Raw genomic sequence first — 23,490 nt, forward strand, 5'->3', positions numbered from 1 at the left:
CTTCTTAAGCTCCCCTCCTGAGTGAAACATTCAATGAAAGTAGCTAAGGTGAAGAGGACCCTAGATGTGATTTTAGTTTTGCCACCTCCTTCCTTTGCCAGTCTTCTATTGGAGGTGCTAATGCCAGGCAATGTTTAAATGGCATGCAATTGTAGAAACAGCGTTTACAAAGTGGACAAGCAGGCACTGAGTCACTGACAGTGCTATCTAGCTCATGAAGAATTGTTCAGTTTGCTCACAACCTGTATCCTAGAAGCCAGCTCCATGAGTTTTAACTCCTTAGGTATTTAGTGTAGAATTCTGTGGCATCCTCTTCCCCTCCCCCAAATTCTAAAGTTTATGTTTATGACCCATAATTTTGCAATCTTGGATACTGTTAAAAATAAAAACAACACCCCACAAACCTTATTCATTTATTTAAATTATAATTTAAACATGAGGCATTTCTTAAACACAAAGAAGCCACATATCTAGCTACAAGAGATCTCACCTTTTTTAGTCTCTACTTTATTAGCCCCATAATTACCTTCCCTGACATGATCTTAAAGATGTTAAATAAGATATTCAAAAGCCCGCTCTACAACATCCAACTAAAACTGGTAGACTAGAGAGATTTGGGAGGAGGAGCCTATCCAAACTTTCATTTACTGGTGTCCCACTAAGCCTAGAGATAGTAAAGAACACCTTTAATTATTGTTATGAAGTCAGTTTGAAACCACTGCAGAGCAAGGAGAACTAGTGTCATGTATTTGCAACAGCACCCTCCTCATATTTAATTTTTTTATGAACTTCAATGTGACTTTCATCCATTTTATACAATTTTCATGACTTGAATTAGATTGGGTCACTTAGTAGTTTCCTTTGTTATGATACCAAGACATCCCACGTTCCTATATTTTCTATCAAACTTTTAATCCTGCTTAGCTCACACCCTCTCCAAAGATGCTCATTATAATTAGGTCATCTTTCTAATGTGTCATTATATAAAATGAGAGGGAACTGTTGCATTTTAGAAAATAAGATTGAGCCGTCCATAGCTGGGATTGCAGAAACAAATTAGTGATGGCAGATATGGTCGTCTTTCCCCTGCAGTGTTGCTTAACCTAAGGATAAAAGAAAGCAGCATTACCTATTTTCATCTAATGTGACTTAAGCTAGAATTTGTGCGGCCACACAGCTCAATGCACAGAACTTGGCAGAGGAATAGAATGCCATAATTGATTTAACGTGCAAATCCTTGCAAAAAAAAAAAAGACATTGGAACTAAAAAGAACAATCTAAGGTGACTATTCTAGCCAAAGCTGTAATTAGCCAGTGACCTTCAACAGTAAGAATAAAGTCTTGAAGGGAAACAAAATGTTTTCCTTTTTTTAAAAAAAATAATGACACCCTCAACTGAAACAGTTGGATTGAGTGTTTTTTGTGAAATGAGGAAATCAAAACCAGCTACTTTTAAGACCAAAGAAATGAATCCAAACCATAACAAAGGGATACTTTGGTACTGTAGCCATAACAGACAACTTCATAGGTGTAAAAAGCATGGAATCCCCAAACTGGTACATGGTGGCAGAGTCACAGGTGGTCTGGGAAATCTGCTAGGTCTCCTGTGGAGATTGCCGACTGCCGTAAGCCCATAGCAAGAGTCTGAGAAACACAAGCATATCAGTTGGCTTGTCAAAATATAAGGGGTAACATTACTGTGTTGAAAAATTACTTCAGGCTTTGTGAAGAATCTCATTCATCTGGGGAAGTGATGTTAGGTGCCATAGATTAAACACTATGGTCTTGAGTGGAATGCATGTGAAGTTTCCAAAAACTCTCTTAAAAAGACTATTACACAGTTTTGTTTTATGATCTCAGCTGGAAAAGCGGAAAAGATGGGCATGGAAAGGCAGTTCAGAAACACATCTGAGAAGACATGAGTTCAGGAAGCTTTCAGAAGATGAAAGATGATTAAAGTTAAGGCCTTTATCTGCAAACAATAGTGTATTAATAAACTCTATACCATATTTACAAATGCTCTCTCTTGTATTAAAACTAACAATATTCTGTTCACAGTGCCATTGTTTATACAGGTAGCAATCCCATAATACTTATGGATTTTGGCATGGGAATCAGTAGCGTCTTGTATTTACAGGAAATATACATGCATGAATATAAACATGTCATTGAAATGGAGGCATCAAAAATGACAGGTTGGTTAATGGTGCAAAGGAATGGACTGTACAACACCTTCCCGCAGATCTGACAGGAAACCACTGTTCCTTAAATTGAGAAGATGCCAGTCTCTTAACCTAAAGTGGCATAAAAATTATTAACAAAATGAGCCTCCTCTGGGACCGGTTGGGTAGATAGAGTAATCTTAGTCCAGAGTTTTAGATCCTTTGTCTAGTGCACAGAATATAAAAGTTAAAAAGGTTTATTATTATTAATTATTATTATTATTAAAATAAAAGATTCTTTCTTTTGCCCTCTTTTATGCCCACACACTTAAAACCAGTGTCCTCTGAGTTCCAAATTTGCTGGTGGTTTATTGTGCAGCTCAGTAGCCAGATTTTAAAAAACTGTCCAGTGCTCTGGACCTATGAACTGCTGCATGTCACAGTATGACCAAGGGCAAATGGAGTTTGTGGCCAAGGATGCCTTCCTTCCTCTCCAATCTTCCCCTGATAGTTGCGAAGCCTGTTCCTGGGACCAGTCTCAGCACTTATTGAACGGAGTTCCTCACTCAAGCAGCTAATGATCAGAAGTGACAAATGGCTTTGATACACTTAGAAAAATGGGGACGGAGGGGGTCAAAAGAGCACAGGAACAAAACCCAGAAGCAGTCTGGGTTTATTGACAAGGATCTTAGAGATTCTGTTTCCTTTCATGCTCTCGATGGCCCTGTGCACACTGAGATTTCAAACTTCATCCCGACTAGCAGAGAGAAGATCGCAGTGCCAAAGGGAAGAGGGCGGGGCCGCTATTGTGGGGCGTCTCCTTCATTTCCAGTCTGCTCCTCATTTTCAGTTCCTTGGCCTGTTTGATCATTGATCTTGTTGCTATTACTGTCAGTACTGTCCCCACCGCTGCTGGGTTGTGTATGTTGTAAACTTTTCCACTTGGCCAGGTTCCTTGTGAGATTACTTATCATATTTTCAGCGAGGGGACTGTTTTCCGTAAAATGGGACCATTCCTTGAAGAGTGGCTCGGCAATGTGGGTCATGAAACCTGGAAAAAGACAGAATTCAAAGGAGATTGTCATGAGAAGACTACAAGGAGAGTGATACTATCAAAGGAATACATGTTCTGGAATCAGAGGGCCTAGGTTCAAGTCCAGTACTACTACATGCGTGACACTGGGCAAATTTCTTCAACTCCCTGGGTCTCAATTTATTCATCTGTAAAATCCATCCCTGAGATCCCTTCCAGCTCTAGCTCTATGCTCCTATGGAAGAAAACGTCACCAACTTGGACTAAGTGAGGATTGTCTGACTAAATCTAATTAATTAATTGTCTGATTAAATTGAATTGGATTACTAGATTCTCTCCTTAATTTTGTGTATAACCCATTTTACAATACAAAACACCTTTAAATATGTAGGCACCAACGGCAACTTAGCCAGAAATCCTTCAGTTCTTTCTGATCAGACATTCACATGTGTACATATATACACATACGTTTTGTTTTTAAAGAAACATAGTTTTGTTATTTTCAAAGCTGTACAAAACCTTGACCTAGACTGACATAAGTTCATGCTCTACTCCAGTCTAAACTCGTTTTAGGGTAGAAGCTCTTGAGGAGCTTGCTCTAATAAATTGATAAAACTAGTTTATATTTAGAATCTAAGTTGTTTTCGTGCAAACAAATATTTCTTAACAGATAACACACTGTTAGACATTTTAGATATCTCATGTTATTAACATATATGCTAAACAGAGGTAAACTTTAGGTCAGCACCTGTCGGTGCACAGATTCTGAATGAATAAGATTTTATTGTACTCTTTGTGTGGGAGGTAGAAATCAATGTGGCTAGATCCTCCTGTAAAAATACCACTATAAATATGTCACCAACTTAGAATTGCTGAGAATATTTCAAACACCTGTTTTAGCAGACAGATACCAATTCAGCTTCTCATTGATCAATTTTAGTTAGAAAAGATCCAAACGACGTGCTAACTAGCACTGTATATTTAATTATCTTCACATATTGTGTGAAAAATTAGCTATATGTCAAAATTCTAAAATTATAATCACAGAATCCTGGATCTGAGGGAAAACAACGACATGAGTTTCTTTCTGGATTTAGGATTTTTACAAAGCCATACCAGGGATGCATATAAGATATCATTTTTTCCTTTATACTTCTTTATTCTTTTACTTCTCAGCTTTTTAAAAATATCTTTGTCCTTAAGATAGTTTTCTTGTATGTTTTCTACCATCGAATACAAAAAGTTTACTCTTCTACAATATTGAAACACCAGCTTATTCTCCTCCATGAGAATTGCCCCTGTCTACCTATTACGCCTTCAGTCATCTTTGCTCTGTCCCTAATTTTCAATATATCCTTATTCACTGAATCCTTCCCTGTTGCCTATAACATACCCTCATCCTTAACAAAACAAGACAAACAAAAAACAAATTAAAACCCTTCACTTGATTCTACCATCCCCCTAAATTCTTGTCTTAAATCTGTCCCGTTCGTAGGCAAGACTCCTAGAAAATCAAAAAGAAAATTAATTCTCTTCACTTTCTCACTTTCCACTCATTTCATAACCTCTTGTAATCTGGCCTCCATCCCCTATCACTGAATCTGTTCTCTTCAGACTTATCAATGAGAGATCTTTCTTGCTAAATCCAGTGGCATTTTTTTCTCAGTCCTCATCTTGATCATGCTGTTGCATTTGACTCTCTTGACTACTTTTTCTTTCTGGATAGTTTCTTCGTCCTGGATTTTTCTCATAGCTCTCCTCATAGTTCTCCTCCTTTGTGTCTGAATGATCCTTCTCAGTTTTCTTTGTGGGCATATCATCCATGGTCTCCTCTTTACGTGTGAGTGTATCCCAAGTCTCTAACCTGGGCTTACTTTGACTTCTCTCTTCTCTCCTTAACCTCCATAATCCCCTTGGTAATTTCCATCAATGGGTTCAATTATTATATTTATTCAGATTACACTTCCATTTATGTATCCAGTTATCATCTTGATCCTGACAATTCTAAGCCTGCCTTTCAAGTTCCCTTCTGGACTTCACTCAGATGTCTCATAGGCATCTTAGACTAAACATGTCCAAAATGGAATCCATTATCTTTCTGTCTAACCCTGTCTCTTATCTTTCCCATTTCTGTCTAGAACATTTTTATTTTCCAATCTATCATGTTTCTAATCTAGGAGTCATCCTGTACTCTTCACTCTTATGTGGCTTCCATATCTAGTCAGTTGCCAGGTCTTTATCATTATTTTATTATCCCTATCAGCTTATCTTTTCATGGTTAAGTAAGTACAAAATATATAGGAGTAGAGATTGAACCTGTGATTTCATGGTTATAGACAATTTTTAGTTGAGGAAACTCCCTTTGCCAATGTAGGTCAACACACTCTCTGTAACTTGTCTTAGAGAGTTGCTTAGACCACCGAGATATTAAATCACATGCTCATGGTCACATAGCTAGTATATGCTGAAGACAAGACTTGAATTCATGTCTTCCTGGTTTGGAGACTAGCTCTTTATTCATTCTGCTATGATTACCTCTCAACCAAATGATATATCATTTCTACAATAAAAGGTGCCATCTTTTGAATTAGGGTGATTGTATTACAAGTGGACATACTGTGGAGCTAGCATGGAGGATTATGAGAGAGAGGGAAGAATCAAGGATTTTCCTAGGGTTATACACCTGAGTGACTGGAAGGATGTCTTTAACAGAAAAGGAGAAAAGGTAGGCTTAGAGAGGAGGATAATTCACTTTTGGACATATTGAATTTGAGACACCTATGTCCAGAAGGACAGGAATTCAACAGAAAGATTAGGGTTGGATATCTAAATGTGAAAGTCATTTGTGTAGAAATGATATTCAAACTCAAGGGAGAAGACAATATCACCAAGGAAGAGAATGAGGAGAAAGAAGAGAGGTTGAGTAAAGAGCCTTCACTGAGGAGGCAGGAGGTGAATGGCCCTAATTCTCTCAATGAAGTAAAAGGCAAAGATATTAGCTGACCAAAAAAGAGGAATGGATGTGGCATTGTGTGCATGTGGAGGAAAAGGGAATGGAATAGCTTCTGAGAAGAGGAAGAAAGAATAAAAGGATTACAAGGTCAAAGTTAAGATTAGATAATATGAATTTGTAGCGGACCCAGCGGGAAAACAGTGATGTGTGACTCCCTCCAGTGTGTTTTGGAGTTTCAGAAGTAGAAGCAGAGAAGTGGAAGGTAGAGATGGGGTGATCCACGGTTGGGAATGGTAGGGTATAGATGGCAGAAGAGCAAAGGGGCAAAGAATTCCAGAGTAGAAGACAGTGTGCTGAACTGGATAATTATAGGGTCAAGACTGAAAGAAGGAAAATAAGGCCAGAGCAGGATTGATGGACGAAGGAAAAAGGGAGGAATGGAGGTTGTGGTGAGGATGAATAATAGGTTTAGGAGGAGTAAGACTAATGGTGAGATAGAAAGCTAGGTGAATGTCAAAGAGGGGAGATATCAGAGTCCAAGATCATGGTGCTAACAGTTATATGTGATAGTGAGATTTAAAATGTTACTGTCCCCATCGGTAGTTAAAGTGGAGTGAAGATATAAGTTACTGGATTCGAGAAGGCTGATTAATTGGTAGGCTAGGGAAGGGATAGCAACATAAACTCTCAAAGTGTAGGGGTAGAGATGTAAGCCAGATAACCAACTCTTTTGAAAGTAGGGAAAATAACTTGAAGGCCCATCAATCCTTGAAACAAGAATGTGTCCTGGGCAAGATAGATCCATAGAGTGAACCTCGAAGGAAGAGTTTGTTGCATGAAGGCAAGGAATGTGTCAACTTCCCTCCCTCCACCTTCCTGCCCCCAGCCCAGTGCATTGCAAAGTATGAGAGAAGACAAAACTACTGGAGATGGTAAGTGGACAAAGGTGCAACATTTTCCAAAGAATCAGAACATTTTCCATGAGCAGAAGATGGAAAAAAGTATGAAAAGAGGATGTTCTAGTCTGAAGAGATATCACTGTCTGAGAGACTGAAGGTTCTAGAGGGCACAATGTGAAGAGAAGGAAGTGGGCGGGAGCTGGATGTGGAGGACAGTACAGGGACAGACAATGGGAAGGAGAGTTTTGCCTTTGGAAACAGTTATTAATTGACAAATTATATCTGCATGAGCTACTTCCTTGTGTTTTTTGTAAGGAAAGTGCCTTGTAAAACATCAAAGCACCAGGAAAAAATGGATTGTAATTATTAGTGTTATCGTTTCTGCCTGATTCTCTTCTTCTGTTGTGAAGAAGGAGGAAAAAGTTGGAGGAAGAAGGGATGTTTTTCTGTGACCCCTATTCTTTGCCCAATGCCCTGTCTCCTCTTTATCACTGTGAAGGTAGTACTTCTTTTCTCCTGTCACCCTCAGAATGTAGCGTCCATTATTGTAAATACTGTCCTGGGTTCAAAAATTTATATATACAATGGCTAGTCAAATTTCTTAAAAGTTATTATTTCAAAGAAGTAGTGATCTTTACCAGACTACCTCTGTTCTAAGTTTGTTCATTTGTTCATTCAATGAGCTTTTTTTTTTTTTTGTAAAGCACCTATGATATCTAGGGAACATTTCATGCAAAAAATGGGCATGATAAAACACAAAAATGGTAGGGACTTAACAGAGATTAAGAAGAGGTCACACAAATACACAAAAGAACTATGTAAGAAAGATCTTAACATCACCAACAACCATGATAGTGTGGTTACTGACCTAGAACCAGACATTCTTGATAATGAAGTCAAGTGAGCTCTTAGGAAGCATTGCTAACAATAAGACTAGGGGAGATGATGGAATTTCAACTGAGCTATTTAAATTCCTAAAAGATGATGATTTTAAAGTGCTACATTCAGTATACCAGCAAATTTGGAAAACTCAACAGTGGCCACTGGATTAAAAAAGATAAGTTTACATGCCAATCCTAAAGAAGGACAATGCCAAGGAATGGTCAAATTACCAAACAGTTATGATCATTTCACATGCCAGCAAGGTTATGCTTAAGATTCTGCAAGTTAGGCTTCAGAAATATGTGCACAAAGATTTACTAGAAGATCAGTCTGGTTTTAAAAGACGCAGAGGACCTAGAGACCAAATTGCCAACATTTGCTGGATTATGGAGAAAGCAAGAGAGTTCCAGAAAAAAATCTACTTCTGCTTTATTGACTACACTAAAGCCTTTGACTATGTGGACTACAACAAAATATGGCAAGCCCTCAAAGAGATAGGAATGCCACATCATCTTACTTGTCTCTTGAGGAACCTATATGTAGGCCAAGAAGCAACATTTAGAACCAAACATGGAACAACTGATTGGTTTAAGATTGGAAAAAGAGTATATAAGAGGCTGTGTACTGTCACCTTATTTGTATAACTTAGATTCAGAATATATCTGTGAAATACCAGGCTGGATGAATCAAAAGCCAGAATTAAGGTTGCTGTGAGAAACATCAACAATCTCAGTTGTGCAGAGGTTACCACTCTGATGACATAAAATGAGGAGGAATTAAGAAGGCTCTTGTTGAGGGTCAAAGAGGATAGTGTAAAAGTTGGCTTGAAGCTAACATCAAAAAAACTCTAAAATCTTGGCAACTAGTCCTGTCACTTCCTGGCAAGGAAGAAAGAGAAGAAATGGAAGCTGTGTCAGATTTTATATTCTTGGGCTCAAAGATCACTGCAGAGGGTGTAGCCAGAATGGCCTTTGTTTTCTTTGAATGACTCAGCTTACCTCATTGAGCCTCTGGACACTGTGGCTTGCTCTTCCGGGGCAGGAAGCCCAAAGAGCATTCCAGGAAGCAGACAACTTCCTGTGTGATGAGTCATGGGGCTGGCTGAGGGGAGGTGTTAACGGCTACACTAGGGGGAGGGGCCAAGTCAAGAACCAATCGGCCCTGGTCGTTCAGGCGGTGCTTGATGATGTCAAAAACTCTATAAGAGGGGAGAGGACAGCTTGAAGATCCTCTTTTCCTTTTCCGGTTGGAGCCAGAGACAGTTACAGCGACAGTTACAGCGACAGTTACAGCGACAGTTACAGCTACAGTTACAGCCACAGCCACAGCTGAAGCAGGAGCTGCCAGTAGCAGAGCTGACCTACGGGAGGAAGCTGAACAAAGACTTCAGGCCAGTGGGTAATCTTATTACCATAGAGGGGGAAACATGATTTTGCTTTACGCAATCATGCTTCTCTGTAGCCTCCTGGTTACTCTTTCAAGGTGTACTTATTGGGCCTGGAAGCTTTTGATCAATATATCAAAATGGGGTTGCTGATTCATGGGTTGGTTACTGTGGAGCCTAAATAAATGTTTTGATTCTTCTGCCTTCTACTTTGAGAGTTTCTTATATCCGGCGGTTCCGAACGTTTCAGACATGTTTATGATCCTCTTTGAGATTATAAACTCTGCCCTCCTAATACAGAGGGTGACTGCGACCATGAAGTTAAAAGACGCTTGCTCCTTGGAGGGAAAACTATGGCAAATCTGGACAACATACTAAAAAGCAAAGTCATCACCTTGCTGACAAAGGTCCATATAGTCAAAGCTATGATTTTTCCAGTAGCAATATATGGCTATGAGAGTTGGACTATAGGGAAAGCTGAGCACTGCAGAACTAATGCTTTCCCATTAAGGTACAAGAGAAGACTTTTGAGAGTCCCTTGGACTCCAAGGAGATCAAATCAGTCAATACTTAAATTAATTCATATTGTTCACTAGAAGGTCAAATTCTGAAGCTGAAGCTTAGATACTTTGGCCACATAATGAAAAGATGGGTCTCATTGATGTTGGGAAATATTGAAGACAAAAGGAAAAAGAGAGGGCAGAGGATGAGAGGGATACATGTTGTCATGGAAACAATAAACATGAACTTGGACAGACTTTGAGAGATAGTGGAGGACAGAAGGGCCCAGTGTACTATGGTCCATGGGATCATGAAGAGTTGGATATGACTGGAAAACAAAATTACATGCCAGGTACTGTACTAAATGCTGGGGATAAAAAGGCAGAAATGAAACAATTCCTGCCCTTCAAGGAGCTTCAAATTAACTTCATGGTAAAATCACATTAGGTATTTATCTCAAAGTTACAAAACTTTGAAAGTAACTCAAATTATATTTCTCACATCAAATTATAAAAGCGAAAAAAATTTTAAAAGCTTGGGAATCATGATAAAGATTGAGATGAACATGAAACTGACTGAGGGTTAAAAATGTCATAAAATATATAAAGAAGTTTCAACTGATAATATGGCAGAACTTCCTCCTTCATACCTAGCCATTACATAAACATTACAAGTTTAATAACATAGGATTAATTCTATAGGATTAAGATGCTCTTAATTAAGGAAGTGTGCTGAAAGAAGTATTAAAAAAAGATTGAATTTTGTGAGCTTCTTACTATTTTTGTTGATTCAATTCTAAATTGCTGGTCTAGTGCAGCTTAATTCATGTTCTTCAACAAGGCGTTTGCCCTGTTCATTTTTCCTTCAAATGTGCATATTTTAACAAGTATTGTACATATGCTATTTGGTTAAATAACCAACAGTTCATGTTCTTTCTTCTCACTCTGGGTTCAACCATTCAAAAGGATCTTATCAAACTCCATTTTCAGTCTTGTGTAGGGGTTGTTTATTTGTTGTGTGACTCCTGGCAGTGAGTCCATGACAAACTAAATTAAAACAAAAATTCAAGGCCAGCTTACCAATTTGTATACTAGGGATTGAATCCTTCTGTTGATTACAAAGAGGACTTATTTCCAGTTCGAATTTCTGCTCGAGGTGACCTAAGAAGAAAGGAGAAGAGGATATATTTGTGTTTTGGCATTCATGAAAATAAGTTTATAATTCCTTACCACCTGGTTGGGAAAAGAAATTCCAGAAATTTGTGCTTGGTTTGTTATCATCATCAAAAGCCTTTATTAAAAGTTCACTTGCTCTGCCCTGTCCTGCCACAGTAATTACCGTGAGACGTTAAAATATCAGGGAATCAATAGTCAATTCAGGTTACCACAAGGTCTGCCCAACTAGTCTAAGATCAGGCGAGGTCTTACATCAGGAACCACAGAACCTAAAACAGGACTATGTCCTAGGAAAGAAGGTCAAAGGTCAGTCTTTGAGTTACTAGTTCAGAAGATGGATTTGCTCTTAACAGCTTTCTTTTCATCTGAGGGTTGCCAGGAATGGACAGTAAACAGGTCCTGGGGAGGCCCGATTTTTTAAAAAAACAAACAAAAAATTCTTTCCTCTGCAAATATACTATAACTCATTTTAACAAAATCTACCTCCATGTATCTGTTAGTCTCTTTAAATGGATGACCATTTATGGAGTCTGCTTTATTTAATAGAAAGGTCCAACTCTTTATAGGGATGGTAAATGCCTTTTGTTAACTAGATGGTAGAATAAAGAGAACTGTTATGGGAAGCTGACCTTACAGCATACAGTACCTACATGTTCCCTTCTATCCTCCTCTTATGTGGGGAGATTGAAGGTATTTTTGACATGGCTTGATTAGACTAGCATTCAAAATGTAGTCTGTAACAGAGCGGTATTGATTGTAAGTAGCTGTTATAGTACCTCTGACGGTGGAAGGAGAGCCTTGAATTCCACACCCACCTAGCTAACGTCTTCAAATATGGAGGACTTAAGCTGAAGCAACATTTGTAACTTTCTAGCCCTTACCAGTCCAGTCCACATTATTCATCTCTAGCCTATTATACCCTTAGATTTCCAGAAGGTGTGCAATTCCCCCATTAAAGTCTTCTCAAATTGGTTCTCCTTCCTCACTTCCCTATTTTATCAATTGTATCTTCAACCTCTGAGTCATTTGTGTTTGAAGCTTTGGTCCCTTTCCTTCATGATCTCCACACATAATCTGCCACCACCTCCTGCCTGTTTGTTTGTTTTTTTCCTCTCCCCTTCACAATATCTCTTAAATCTATCTGGTTCTTTTTTATGATATCTGCCACCATGCTGGTCTGAAATCTCATCACTTCACACCTGGCTTATCACAAGAGCCTTCTAACTTAGCCCTATGCTTCCAGTCTTTTCTGCTCAAATAACTGTATAGCACTCATATTTCTATAACACTTTAAAGTTTATACAGCACTTTGCTTACAACCTGTGACAACTCTGTTTGACAGAGAAGAAAACTTAGGTTCAAAGATGAAGAAGTGACTGGCCCAAGGTCATACAGCTAGTAAATGAAGCATAATTTCCACCCAGTCTTTCCTGAATCCAAGTCAATCCAACTCTTTCCATTATACCACATTGCCTTTCATTCTATCCCAATTAATCTTCCCAAAGGACCACCGTCAACAAGTCATGTCTTTACTCAAAACTCTTCAATGGCTCACAAATTAGATTAATTTCAAACTCCTTGGCTTGGCTTTTAAGGGCCCCCCAAATCTGGGTTAAATTTAACTTTCTGATCTTCTCTTCTCTTACTACGCTACAAGAAAACTTCAGTCATATTACTTTACCCGCTGTCTCCCGACCATATCTTCTTCCTTTCTACCTTTGTGTCATCTTTTTCCATTTTTGCAGAACTATTTATCCATCACTCAAAGTTGAGCTTTAGTTTGAAACTTTCCTCAACTACTCAAAAGCGTAATGACCCTCTCTAAGTGAACACATAGAATTTATCATAGGCTCCTGGGGTTGGAAGTGGCCTCAGAGGTTATCTAACCTAAGCCTTAATGCTGTACGATATACTTAGCAAGTGACCATTCATGCTCTGCTTGGATATTTCCAGTGGCAAAGAACTTAGCCCGTAAAGATATTTTTGGGTCTTGACTCTTATCATCTCAACATACTGTCTCTTCAGGTTTTTTGTTATTTGCAGATGTGATGATCATTCCATCTGTGTCTTCTATCCAAGTTATTGATAAAAATGTTAAAACACACAAGGTCCTTCAAGTCTAGAGACCTCTCTCTAAAGTGACATTAGGTGATTAAGGACTGATCTTTGAGTCCAGACACTCAATCAGTTCTATATCTCTCCCCCTGAACATGCCGTCATCTAATCTGTCACAATATATTCTCCAAGAAGAGCATGAGACCTTTGCTAAAACATATTGCTAAAATCTACGTAAACTATGTTTATAGCATTCCCCTTATCTATACCAGTCCAGCATTTCACAACAGAGACTTAGGGCAGTTTGGAATGTCAAATGCCCAGTACAGGGAAATATGGAATTCAAAACAGGACAGTAAAGTAAGTCAGCTTTATTGAGGGGAGTTACAATATGAAGGGCAGTCCTGGAAGATGGTGGAAACAGGTCTGGTCCATTGGGGTCCAGGGTGGAATTGGGTGGCCCCCATGAGCCCTCCCCAGAGGGAGTATTTGGATCTGTAGGACTAGGCATTGGGGGAAGGGAGCTAGGAGCTTGGACCTGGGAATGGGTGCTGATTCATGCTCGTAGAGAAAGGGAAGACTCCAGGGGAATTGGAGACTAATTGCTATTGCTAGCTGGAAAAAGGCTTTGGGCTGTTACTGCTGGTTGTGCTCTTGACAGCATGACTCTACTTCTCTTGTCAGGAGTTTTTGAGCTTCCCTAGGTGGTCTTCGTTTGGTGTGATGAAGAGGCTACTCGGATTATTACAAGTAAATCTTTCTAAAGAAGGAAGGGACATTAGGTTGGCATGGCCTGTTCTTAATGAGAATATGCTGCCTCTTTATGATCACATTCCTCTTCTATATGTTCACAAACCATCCCTTTAATAATATCCTAGGGTTTTTCCAAGGAGAGTTTACTGACCTATAGTTTGAAGACTTTGCCCCTTCCCTTTCTTGAATATTGGGAAAACATTTGCTCTTCTCTAGGCCTCTACTCCTCTTGTTTTCTACAAACTTTCAAAGACTTTTGCACAATCACATCTTCCTGTTTTCTCAATACCCTTGGCCTGAGACTTGAAATAATTGATGGCAACTAGTTGCTTTCTTACTGTATCTTTATTTATACCTCATATTATTTTTATTTTATCCTGTCTGGTCCAAAAATCATTCTCTTTGGTGGAGAAAATTGAAGAAAAATTTGACTTCACTAGTTCTCTCTTCTTTCTGTTGTCTGTGATCATCGTTACATCCACCCCAAGCAGCACTCAGATCACTTCTTTGATTCTCGTTTCTATCCTTTTAGCAAAATAAACAAGAACCCCATCATTTTTGTTGCCTTATTATTCCTTCCCAGCTCTTAGTTCATTGTGAACAGTAGCCCTACTGACACTATTCTTCTAGGACTGTGCCTCCTTCATTAGCTGTCTTTACTTTTATCTTTCATATGTCTTTTCAACATCTATCAGCTGATAAATTTCCTGCATATCCACACCAGTTTCTTTAAGTAGCTCTCCATTTTCTTTTTCTTAGGGCTTTATTCTTGACAAGTTCACATCTCTCCATGGATAACTTCCCCTGTAGAATTTTTAGGCCATGCAACTCTTCTTGTCTTTGAACTCTTTGAAAAATGCTCTCCCAAAATCTAGGGTGTATGTCAGCCTACATCTGACTTTCCTCTTCTTTATGTCATGAATTCTAAACTGAGAACAGTCACTTCCTTCCCAGGTTTCTACAATTCCTACTTTAGCACTTTTAGTTTATGTCACTCTTAAAATATGGAAGTCAAAACTGAACAGAGAATTCTGGGTATGGTCTGACCAATGCAGAGCATAATGGAGGCCATTACCTCTCTGGTTCTGGTCACTGAACTTCTATTGATGCATTGTAAGCTTGCATTAGCAATTTTAATGCTGATTGTGCTATAAGCCACAATAAATTTGCTGTTGGGATGGGGAGGTTCCATGGATACACACAATATTGTAAAATAACAATGTTTGTGATTAACTACTAAAATGAATTCTCTTTTCTCTATCCTACTATTAAATCCACAGGGAAAGGTATTCTACAGTCTCTCTCAGTAAGCTGTTTCACAGTTTTATGGTTTATACATTCAAGATATTTTCTTCCTAAAGAAAGTTTCAGCTGAATGCAAGAGTGACTCACGGGTTGTCCTTAGAGAGAAGATAGAAGTTGCCAATATTGGTTTTATTATGAACCTGAAGGCAAGAAACATCATTTTCTGGGACCTTGGTCATATTGCCTTGTATTACTCATGACGAAAATATAAAGAAGGGAACCCACCAAGAATGATTCATGGGATCATAGATTCAGAATCTAGAAGGGACCTCAAAGGCTATATATTTTAAACCTTTTGTTTTACAGATAAGGAAACAGAGACCCAGAGAAGTTAAATAACTTGCCCAAGGTTTCAAAGGTAGGATGCATTTAGAGCAACATTTGAAGGCCAAGACCTCTGATTCTAGAGGGATTGCTGTAACTTATAGAGAAAATTTCAAATGACCTTGACAAGGTTCTTCAAACCAAACCAGTGTATACACTGATAATAGGTGACTTCTGTATGAAGATGGATGCATAGGAGAATGGAGGAAAATATGCACAAAATATGGTTGTAGATTAAGAAATGAAAGGGCCAAAGGCTTGTAGATTTTTCCAGAAGTCTCACTCTTCTCTATTATGGTTAAAAAAAAGAGTTGGAAGGTATTGACTATGGTAAACAGTGAATATCACAAAAAATGAAATTGAGCATATTTTAATAGATAGGAAATGATGGATTATTGGCATGGCAGTCACTTTGAAATCAGCTATCAGATCACTGACTGATGAGAGCAAAGGTAAAATTAGAAGAAAGAATAAAGATGAAAAAAGCATCATGTACAATTACGGCAGCTCCAATGCAACCTATTTAAACAAACTGTTGACTCTCAAAAATGGGAAATGGATAAAAATAAAAATATAGACACTAGCTATTGCCATTTCTTAGATATTTTTAACTGAGGCCAAAAAACTGCTATAATTAAAAAAAAATATCTCAGAAACCTCTTTAACATATTTGATTCTTAAGGATGGCACTAAATCGGTTGGTCAATATACATTTATCAAGTGCCTTCTAGGTGTCTGGCACTGTGTGAAGTGCTAGAGATAAAAAAGAAAGGCAAAAGACAATCTCTAACCTCAGGGGGCTCACTTTCTAATGGAGGTTCAGGGATAAACCAGATAGAGCCAGTAAAAATTGGAGATAATCTCAGAGGGAAAAGCACTAGCATTTAAGAGGGATCGGGAACAGCTTCTTGTAGTTGTGACTTGAAGCCAGGAGGGAGAAATGAGATGAGAGAGCATTCCAGGCATGGGAGACAGCCAGTGAAAATGCCTAAAGTGGAGAGATGGAGTGTCTTATTCAAAGAATAGTGAGGAGGTCAGTGTCACTGGTCATTAAGTACTTGGGGGTGATTAAGGTGTAAGAAGATTGGAAAGGTAGGAGAGGGCCAGACCACATACTTGAGGAAATGAAAATGCTGAAATGTATAATCTACTCTTTATTAACATTCTTGAAAATAAGTAAAACCATGAAGTGTCTATGCATGGTTCTTCCTAGGTGCCCTTGTCTGGCGTGTCAAAGTTAGAGAGGACTACGCATGAGGAGCAGTGGTCATAATGTGAAAGGCAAAGCAGAGAACTTGCCAGGGTCAGCTACCTCTTTGTTCCTCACTGACCAGCTGCTGCACTAACGTCAAGACTATTAAAGTATTAAAGAAATAACCTAAATTCTTGCTACAGCTCCAGCATATTTGCTCTTGGTTTTGCTTTCAGTGTGGAGAGATTATAAATTATCATGCAACTGGAACTGATTTTGTGTTTTTATCAACCCACTCAATCCAAGGGAAGTCTGTTCCACTTTGTGTGGTAAGAGCTTCATTGGTTCTGAAGGAGAAAGACGGCAAAAGAGAGAGTCTGGTGGTCCTAAGTGAGCTGAATAAATGTGTCTTTGTAGTCTTGTCTTTAAAGACTGAAGACATTACTCAGACAACTTTCAAAGAACTCTCCTCCAAAAGAATTACTGCTGTTATTTGATGTCCCAACTATACCAGAATATGGTGTTATTATGGTAGTAATCCTTTCAAGCTCATTCTTGGATTGGGACCTGAGTGGGTCCCACTCACATAAAACTTGACATTGTCATCGTTAACAGAGAAGGGCTGTGACAGGTTAACCAACTCAAATATGGTTTAAACAATGAGGTAGAAAAGTTCTGACTTATACAAAAATGAAATGATCCTACCAGTTAGGGAAGAAACTTAAAAGAATTAACCTAATAAGGAGACATAAGAATAGTTGGCTGCTGAAGCAAACTCTGTAACTTTCTATATAAATTTAAAGGAATCCATCACATCTCATTTCAAGGTTCCTTCTTTACTGTCCTCCCAGAGAGCTGGTGCTAGGGCAGTATGTAATTTTGGAGTTAGATTCAAAGCCAGCCTCTGACAATTACTACCTGTGTGACCTTGGACAGGTCATCTGACCTTCATAGCCCAATGAGTTGTCTGACCTTCATAGGCCCAAGTTCTCCCATCTATGGATGAAGAATCAACAGTGATGAACTAAATGGATTCTAAGGTACTTTCTAGCTGTACCTCTTTAAGGATCACCGATCGCAAAAGAGGCTAGTCTAAGCCCCTCGTTTTACAGATGAGGAAACAGAAAATTTAATGACTTGTAGAAATTCACACAGCTAGTTAATAATGGCAGAGCTGTGCCCTGAACTCAGGTTCCTGGACTTTCTGGCCAATGTACTCTGCAGCTATTCTTATATCTTCTTATTAGGTTAATTCTTTAGAACTTCTTCCCTAATGTTTGGGGTCATTTGATTTTTGGATAAGTCAGAGCTTTTCTACCTCATTGTTGAAACCATATTTGAGTTGATTAACCTAGTTTTTTTTTTTTTTTTTGGCAAGCATCTTTCATTCCTTAAAAGAGGAAGGGGTTAGATGTTTGGCTACTTTTGTTCCTCTTGTCTGTTGCTCTCCATTTACCGAAGATAACATTGTCCTCTCTCTGTCTCCTCTCCCTGCCTCCTTCCCACCCCTGTACTCCAACCTAGGCATTTAAACGACTTTTTAGGTTTAGCACAGCTCATTAAAATGAAGGTCAGAATAGCATAAGCAGAACTGTGCCTGACTGACACTTGCTCTTAGTGCACCATCACAGGAGCACATAAAATACTTTCCCTTGCTTTCCAATCCATCCTGTGTTCCCCTCCTTATTTCTCCTGTTCACTCCCACTACTTTTTGAAAAAATAGGAATTCTTCCTTTTCTTTCCTTCCTCTCTCCCTCCTCCCTGTGCTCTTTCTTTTCTTTTTCTTTCTTTCTTCCTCTTCTTTCCCTTCCCTCCTTCTCTTCCTTCCTTCCTTCCTCCCTCCTCCACTCATTCATTTATATATTTATTTTTTGCCTTCTATTTCCTTCTTTATTTCATCTTTTTTTCTTTATCAGGATAGTTTGTAAAAGATTTCAAATGGAGGATTAAGGTAACCAGAGCTGATTGCAGAAACTGATAGCCATGTGAGATGACCCACTTTCAGTTTGAAACCTTGACCACATAAGGTGAAAGGAAAAAAAAATCAGTTACCAGACCACTCACCTTGCCTGTAGAACTCCTCACAGACCCTTTCACTCCACTGTTTGCTCAACTCCCACATCCTACAAGGATTGCAAATGTCAGCACACTTCAGCGAAATCTGAAAAATGAATAGTGGGGAGGGAGAGAGCAGAGGCAGAGTTTGTTAGCAGGCAATCTGTTAGAAGCACATGGATCATGGGTCAAAAGGCCAGGCTTTGGGCACCCTTTCTGCCTCATCAGACAGCAGCACCCATTTTAAAAAGTTACCCCTCCTGACAGGCCTCTTTAAGGAAATTGTCCTTGTTCACCATTTGCCACAAAATATTCTTCCAGAACTCTCATTTGTAGCAGAGAATAAGAGAAGATTCCAATTTCAAGAAGCTGGAGCTGCCTGAACAGAGAAAGTTTGGGAGGAAGCTGCTGTAGCCTGTCTCTAGACTAGGCTAGGGCCTGGAGGCTGCCAGCCAGCACTGAGGATGCAGTGGGCCAGGAGCCAAGCCAGTGCAAGAACGCTTGGGCCTCACTTCCCTAGTGGTCACATTGATTGACCTTACATATCACTTTAATTATGTTTGTTTGGATTTGTGCTGCCTGCTTCTGTGTGTGTGTGTGAAAGTCAGCCCTGAAGGCCCAGGCTAGGTTTTCATTTGTGGGGCTGAAATAGGGCCTGCTTAGCTTGTGCCAGGCTGGTGGTTGAGCTAAAATTTGGTCAATAGCAAAAGCAGGCTGACCTCAGGTTTGCCGGAGTGCCAACTGTTTTCAGGAGTTCTCTAAACCAAAGAGGCATGTTGAGTTCCCAGGACAATGGTTTTGCCCACAAACATTCCAGTAAAATACAGGAGTTTGTTCAGTATAAGTGGGTTTCCAATATGCAAGATGGAATGTTTCTAATTTTTGCTGAGATGGGGTGAGTTAGGGTGCACCTTGAAAGATTGAAGAATTCTAATCATTGCAGTGACAGAAATACAAAAATATTTGTGATCTTTTTGTGGAGGCAAAGAACTAGAAACCAAGGGGTATCTATTTGGGGAACTGCTAAACAAATTAGGGCATATAAGGGTAATGGAATATTATTGCTCCTTAAAAATGGTGAAATGAATAGAGGAAACAGCAGATTTCTGATACAAAGAGAACAGAATTAGAAGAACAATTTAGACAATCAGAACAACATCGTGAAGACAAACAGCTTTGTAAGACTCAGGAACTCTGATCGATGCAATGACCAACCTCCACTCCGGGGGACCCATGATGCAGCATACTACCCACAGCTCCGGACTCAAGGTGCAAAACGAGACATACCATTTTGGACATTGCCAATACTGGGAATTTGTTTTGCTTGATTATGTTTGGCATAAGGTTTTTCTTTTTCTTCTCATTTTGGAGGTGTGGGAGGTAAATAAATGAGAAAAACAAAGAAGAGCAGGGGAGAGGTATGTATGTCATGGGGTTAAACAATTCTATTTACATGTATTTGTCCCAAGTCAAGAAAATGGTGAAAAGACTTCCATCATCAGCAAGGAACAGTGGATGATACCCTCTTCCTTCTACCCAGAAAATGCCTCTCCATACATCCTACCAATTAGGGATTCATTTGAGTTAGCAGGATCCTCTTTTAATATGCAGATACCCCAGCAGGCACTAAGTGGAGCCACAAATAGAGTGGACAACTTGGAGTAAGAAAGACAAGTTCAAAGATTGCCCCGGATGCTAGCTGAGTAGCAGCAAATCAGCTAACTTCTCTCAGCCTCAATTTCCCCATTTGTAAGATGAGTTTAATAATAGCGCTTACCTCACAGAGTCGTTGTGAGGATCAAAAGAGATAATATAAGTGAAGCACTCAGCAGACCTTAAAGCTATTATTACTACTATTACTACTAGCCACCCATTAGACTTTGGTGTGAATTTCATTCAACAAACATTTTAATCATTACCAACTGTTTAAACAACACCATGCTAGGTATAGTGCCTGGTACACAGTAGGTATTTAATAAATGCTTGTTGACTCACTGGGTAAGATACAATTATGCTCTCTGTCCTCACAGAACTGATCGTGTAATAGGGGAATAAGAACCATAATATGCAGTATTACATATTAAGTGCTTTAGAGAATTGCAAAACAAAGTTCTTCGTGAAGTCCAAGGTGGTGAGGGCATTAGCAACTAGGAATCATAGGACTACAGATTTAGAGTTGGAAGAGACCTTAGTATTCAAGTTCCCTCATTTTTCAGGTGAGGGGACTGAAGTCAAGAATGATGAATTGACTTGGCCAAGTCAGAGTTAGTATGACTTGAATGTAAATTGGCTTCAAATTCACTTTTTTTCCCCTCTTTTACTACATTACAATGGCTCCACCAGGAGACAAAACCTTTCTGACACCTGTGGACACTCTAGACCAGTCTTGATTGAGGAAGGAGAGGTGATTTTGATATTGGATACTAGAACTCAGACTTGGGTAGGATGGAAGGCTGGCCAGGTGGGGGCCTCATATGCATACTGGTATGTGGAAGGTGGGGCAGGGCAAGAAGAAGCAAGAGCAAAGGGTAGAAGAGTTTCTGAAACATAGTCTGCTTGGGATTGGCTTGAGGCCCTGGTAGCGGTCAGTGTGTACTGGCCCTACTTTTGGCAAGAATACCTCAATTTGTTGATAGGGATGGTACATGTGATATAATTGGTATGTATATAGTTGGGTGAGGAAATTCTCCTTAACAGTGCAGATTGATACCTGTTCTGCAACTAAACAGACCTGGGAAAGACCTTAGCTGAAAAAGGTCTCCCACTGCATCTGGGGTCATCACCAGCCGTCTTGACCTATGTCTTGCCACTGGACTCTGATGGCTTTGGAGGAGAGAGTGAGGCTGATGATTTTTCAAAGCACTTAAATCCAATTCACTTGCAAGTCAAGATATCACCCACCTGATGTCATTGGTCCTCTGCAAGAATGAAGGATGAACAACAAACAACAATCTGGTCTTAGAAAGCTAGCTACCTAGAACACTGAACCTAGAACACAGCCAGTGTCTTTTAGCTAGGTACTGCAGTGGATAGAGTCATCTTAGTCATCTTCCAAAGTTCAAATATGGCTCAGACACTTACTAGCTAGTGCTCATGAATGATAGCATTAGAATCGTTCCCTAGGATATCTTAAGGGATAGATGAAGCCTATCTGAGTTCTGGGCATCTGATCTACTACTCCAGTTGTGAGCTTAGAACATGTATGCACTACACATGGGGCTTCATTCATTCTTGATTGCTGTAGCTACCAGTAGACTGGGTCTTCTGACCTTTGAAGCTCATGAAGTCCTGACCTGGTTGGTCTGTTCTGTTTCTGATATTGTCACGTAAGATCAGGGAAGAATAAACATGACGGAGCCAAAAACAGCAGTACCAAGTAAGAGAGAGGGTCTGAGTCTTCCCTAACTAGGGTCCCCCAGCAGTTCCTGTCTACTCAGGTAAAAGAGGTGGAGTTTCTCTTTGGGAGACTTTGGACACATATTCAGTTCCAGCTTAGCCGCTTATTAAAAGGCTTTTCATCACTGTACAATAAGCCACAGGAAATAGTAAAATAATACGTGCACATAGTCTGAGGTGCGGGGAAAAGCCCCTCCATTAAAAGCCCTTCCTCTGGTGCTCAATAAAACCCAAACTCTGTATCATCAAGCAAATTAAAAAAGAAAAACTGTCAATAGTTTTCATTGAAACTTTTTTTTTTTTACCATAACTCTCTAGAGAAACATTTAAAAATTGTTTGAAAAAGTTTGATGAGACTTGGAAAATTGGTTAAAAATTTTACATGTCCCAAAATTCGAAGGGAGCATCTTATTGCTTTCAGTCTCAGATTTTCAAAGTTCTACCTTTCTATTCCATAAATGCCTACCTGATTACCAGTGATTAGTCTGTTTAGTGGGAGAATGTGGAGAATGCAGATGCTTATGTGAATTGTAAACTTCCCAACTTGACTCCCCTCTCCCATAACATACTCCTAACTAGGCTAAAATAATAGTATAGTAAATCTATTGTTATCTAGTATGTTATGACCTGGAAAACAGTAATAATCTTCTCTTTTCTTTATCCAGTAAGTAAAATAATAGCTCACATTTCTTTAGTGACTTTTACTTTGCAAAGTGCTTTATATAAATGCATAATTTGCATTTGAACTTTATGGCAACTCTGGGAAACTCAGAGGGGAAAAATGATTCGCAAAGAACAAAACGGCTATTTCGTGTCAAAGGTGGGATTCACTCACACCCAGGTCTCCTGACTACAAAGCCAGTACTCTTTTCATAAATCATACTCCCTCCTGAAATTGGTGGTTAATGATGTCAATAACGAAGACGTTGGGGTTCTTTGAAAATCCTATGGTGTTTTCCAGAATCATCCAGGAATGATTAAAGGATGTTCAATTTTAATGCCAAGGATATTTCATTGCATTCTAATTTTTTGAAAATTGGCAATCCGTTTCTGATAGAAAGGCCATGAACCCCAAATCACTGATTCTCTGACCGTGCTGGTTAACAGAAGGCTCACTCCATCTTCCCAGCCCTTTAGAGTCCCCTGTTCCTTCAGTTTCTGATTAGGTTTTGATTAGCTACCACGAAAGCAGTCTTACTTTTGAGATGCTTTGTAGTTCTTAGTGGAAGCAGGAAGGGATGGACAGGTTCAATTCAAATAAATTCAAAATAATTATTTATAGTTTATCTATTATTAGGTAAAGTACAGTTAAGTAAAAATTGAACCATCAAATATTAGTGTTGGCAGGGACCTTTGTAATTATCTTGTCCAATTCCCTTATTTTACGGATGAGGAAATTAGGACCCAGATAAATAAAGTG

General features: G+C 39.1%; 1 protein-coding gene across 1 annotated transcript in view; it reads right to left on the reverse strand.

Annotated features, from left to right (window-relative positions):
* Positions 1-399: 399 nt before the first annotated feature.
* PDE7B (phosphodiesterase 7B) overlaps positions 400-23,490 on the reverse strand; it is a 201,968-nt gene continuing 178,877 nt past the window's right edge. The window contains exons 10-12 of the mRNA XM_036768562.1: positions 18,684-18,780; positions 10,894-10,974; positions 400-3,213 (exon numbers count right to left, since the gene is read on the reverse strand). Of these exons, the coding sequence (XP_036624457.1) occupies positions 2,966-3,213; positions 10,894-10,974; positions 18,684-18,780 (426 nt within the window). The 3' untranslated portion in view covers positions 400-2,965. The remainder of the gene's footprint in view (positions 3,214-10,893; positions 10,975-18,683; positions 18,781-23,490) is intronic.

Source organism: Trichosurus vulpecula, chromosome 7 (genome assembly GCF_011100635.1).
Source record: "Trichosurus vulpecula isolate mTriVul1 chromosome 7, mTriVul1.pri, whole genome shotgun sequence".
NCBI classification, from domain to species: Eukaryota; Metazoa; Chordata; class Mammalia; order Diprotodontia; family Phalangeridae; genus Trichosurus; species Trichosurus vulpecula.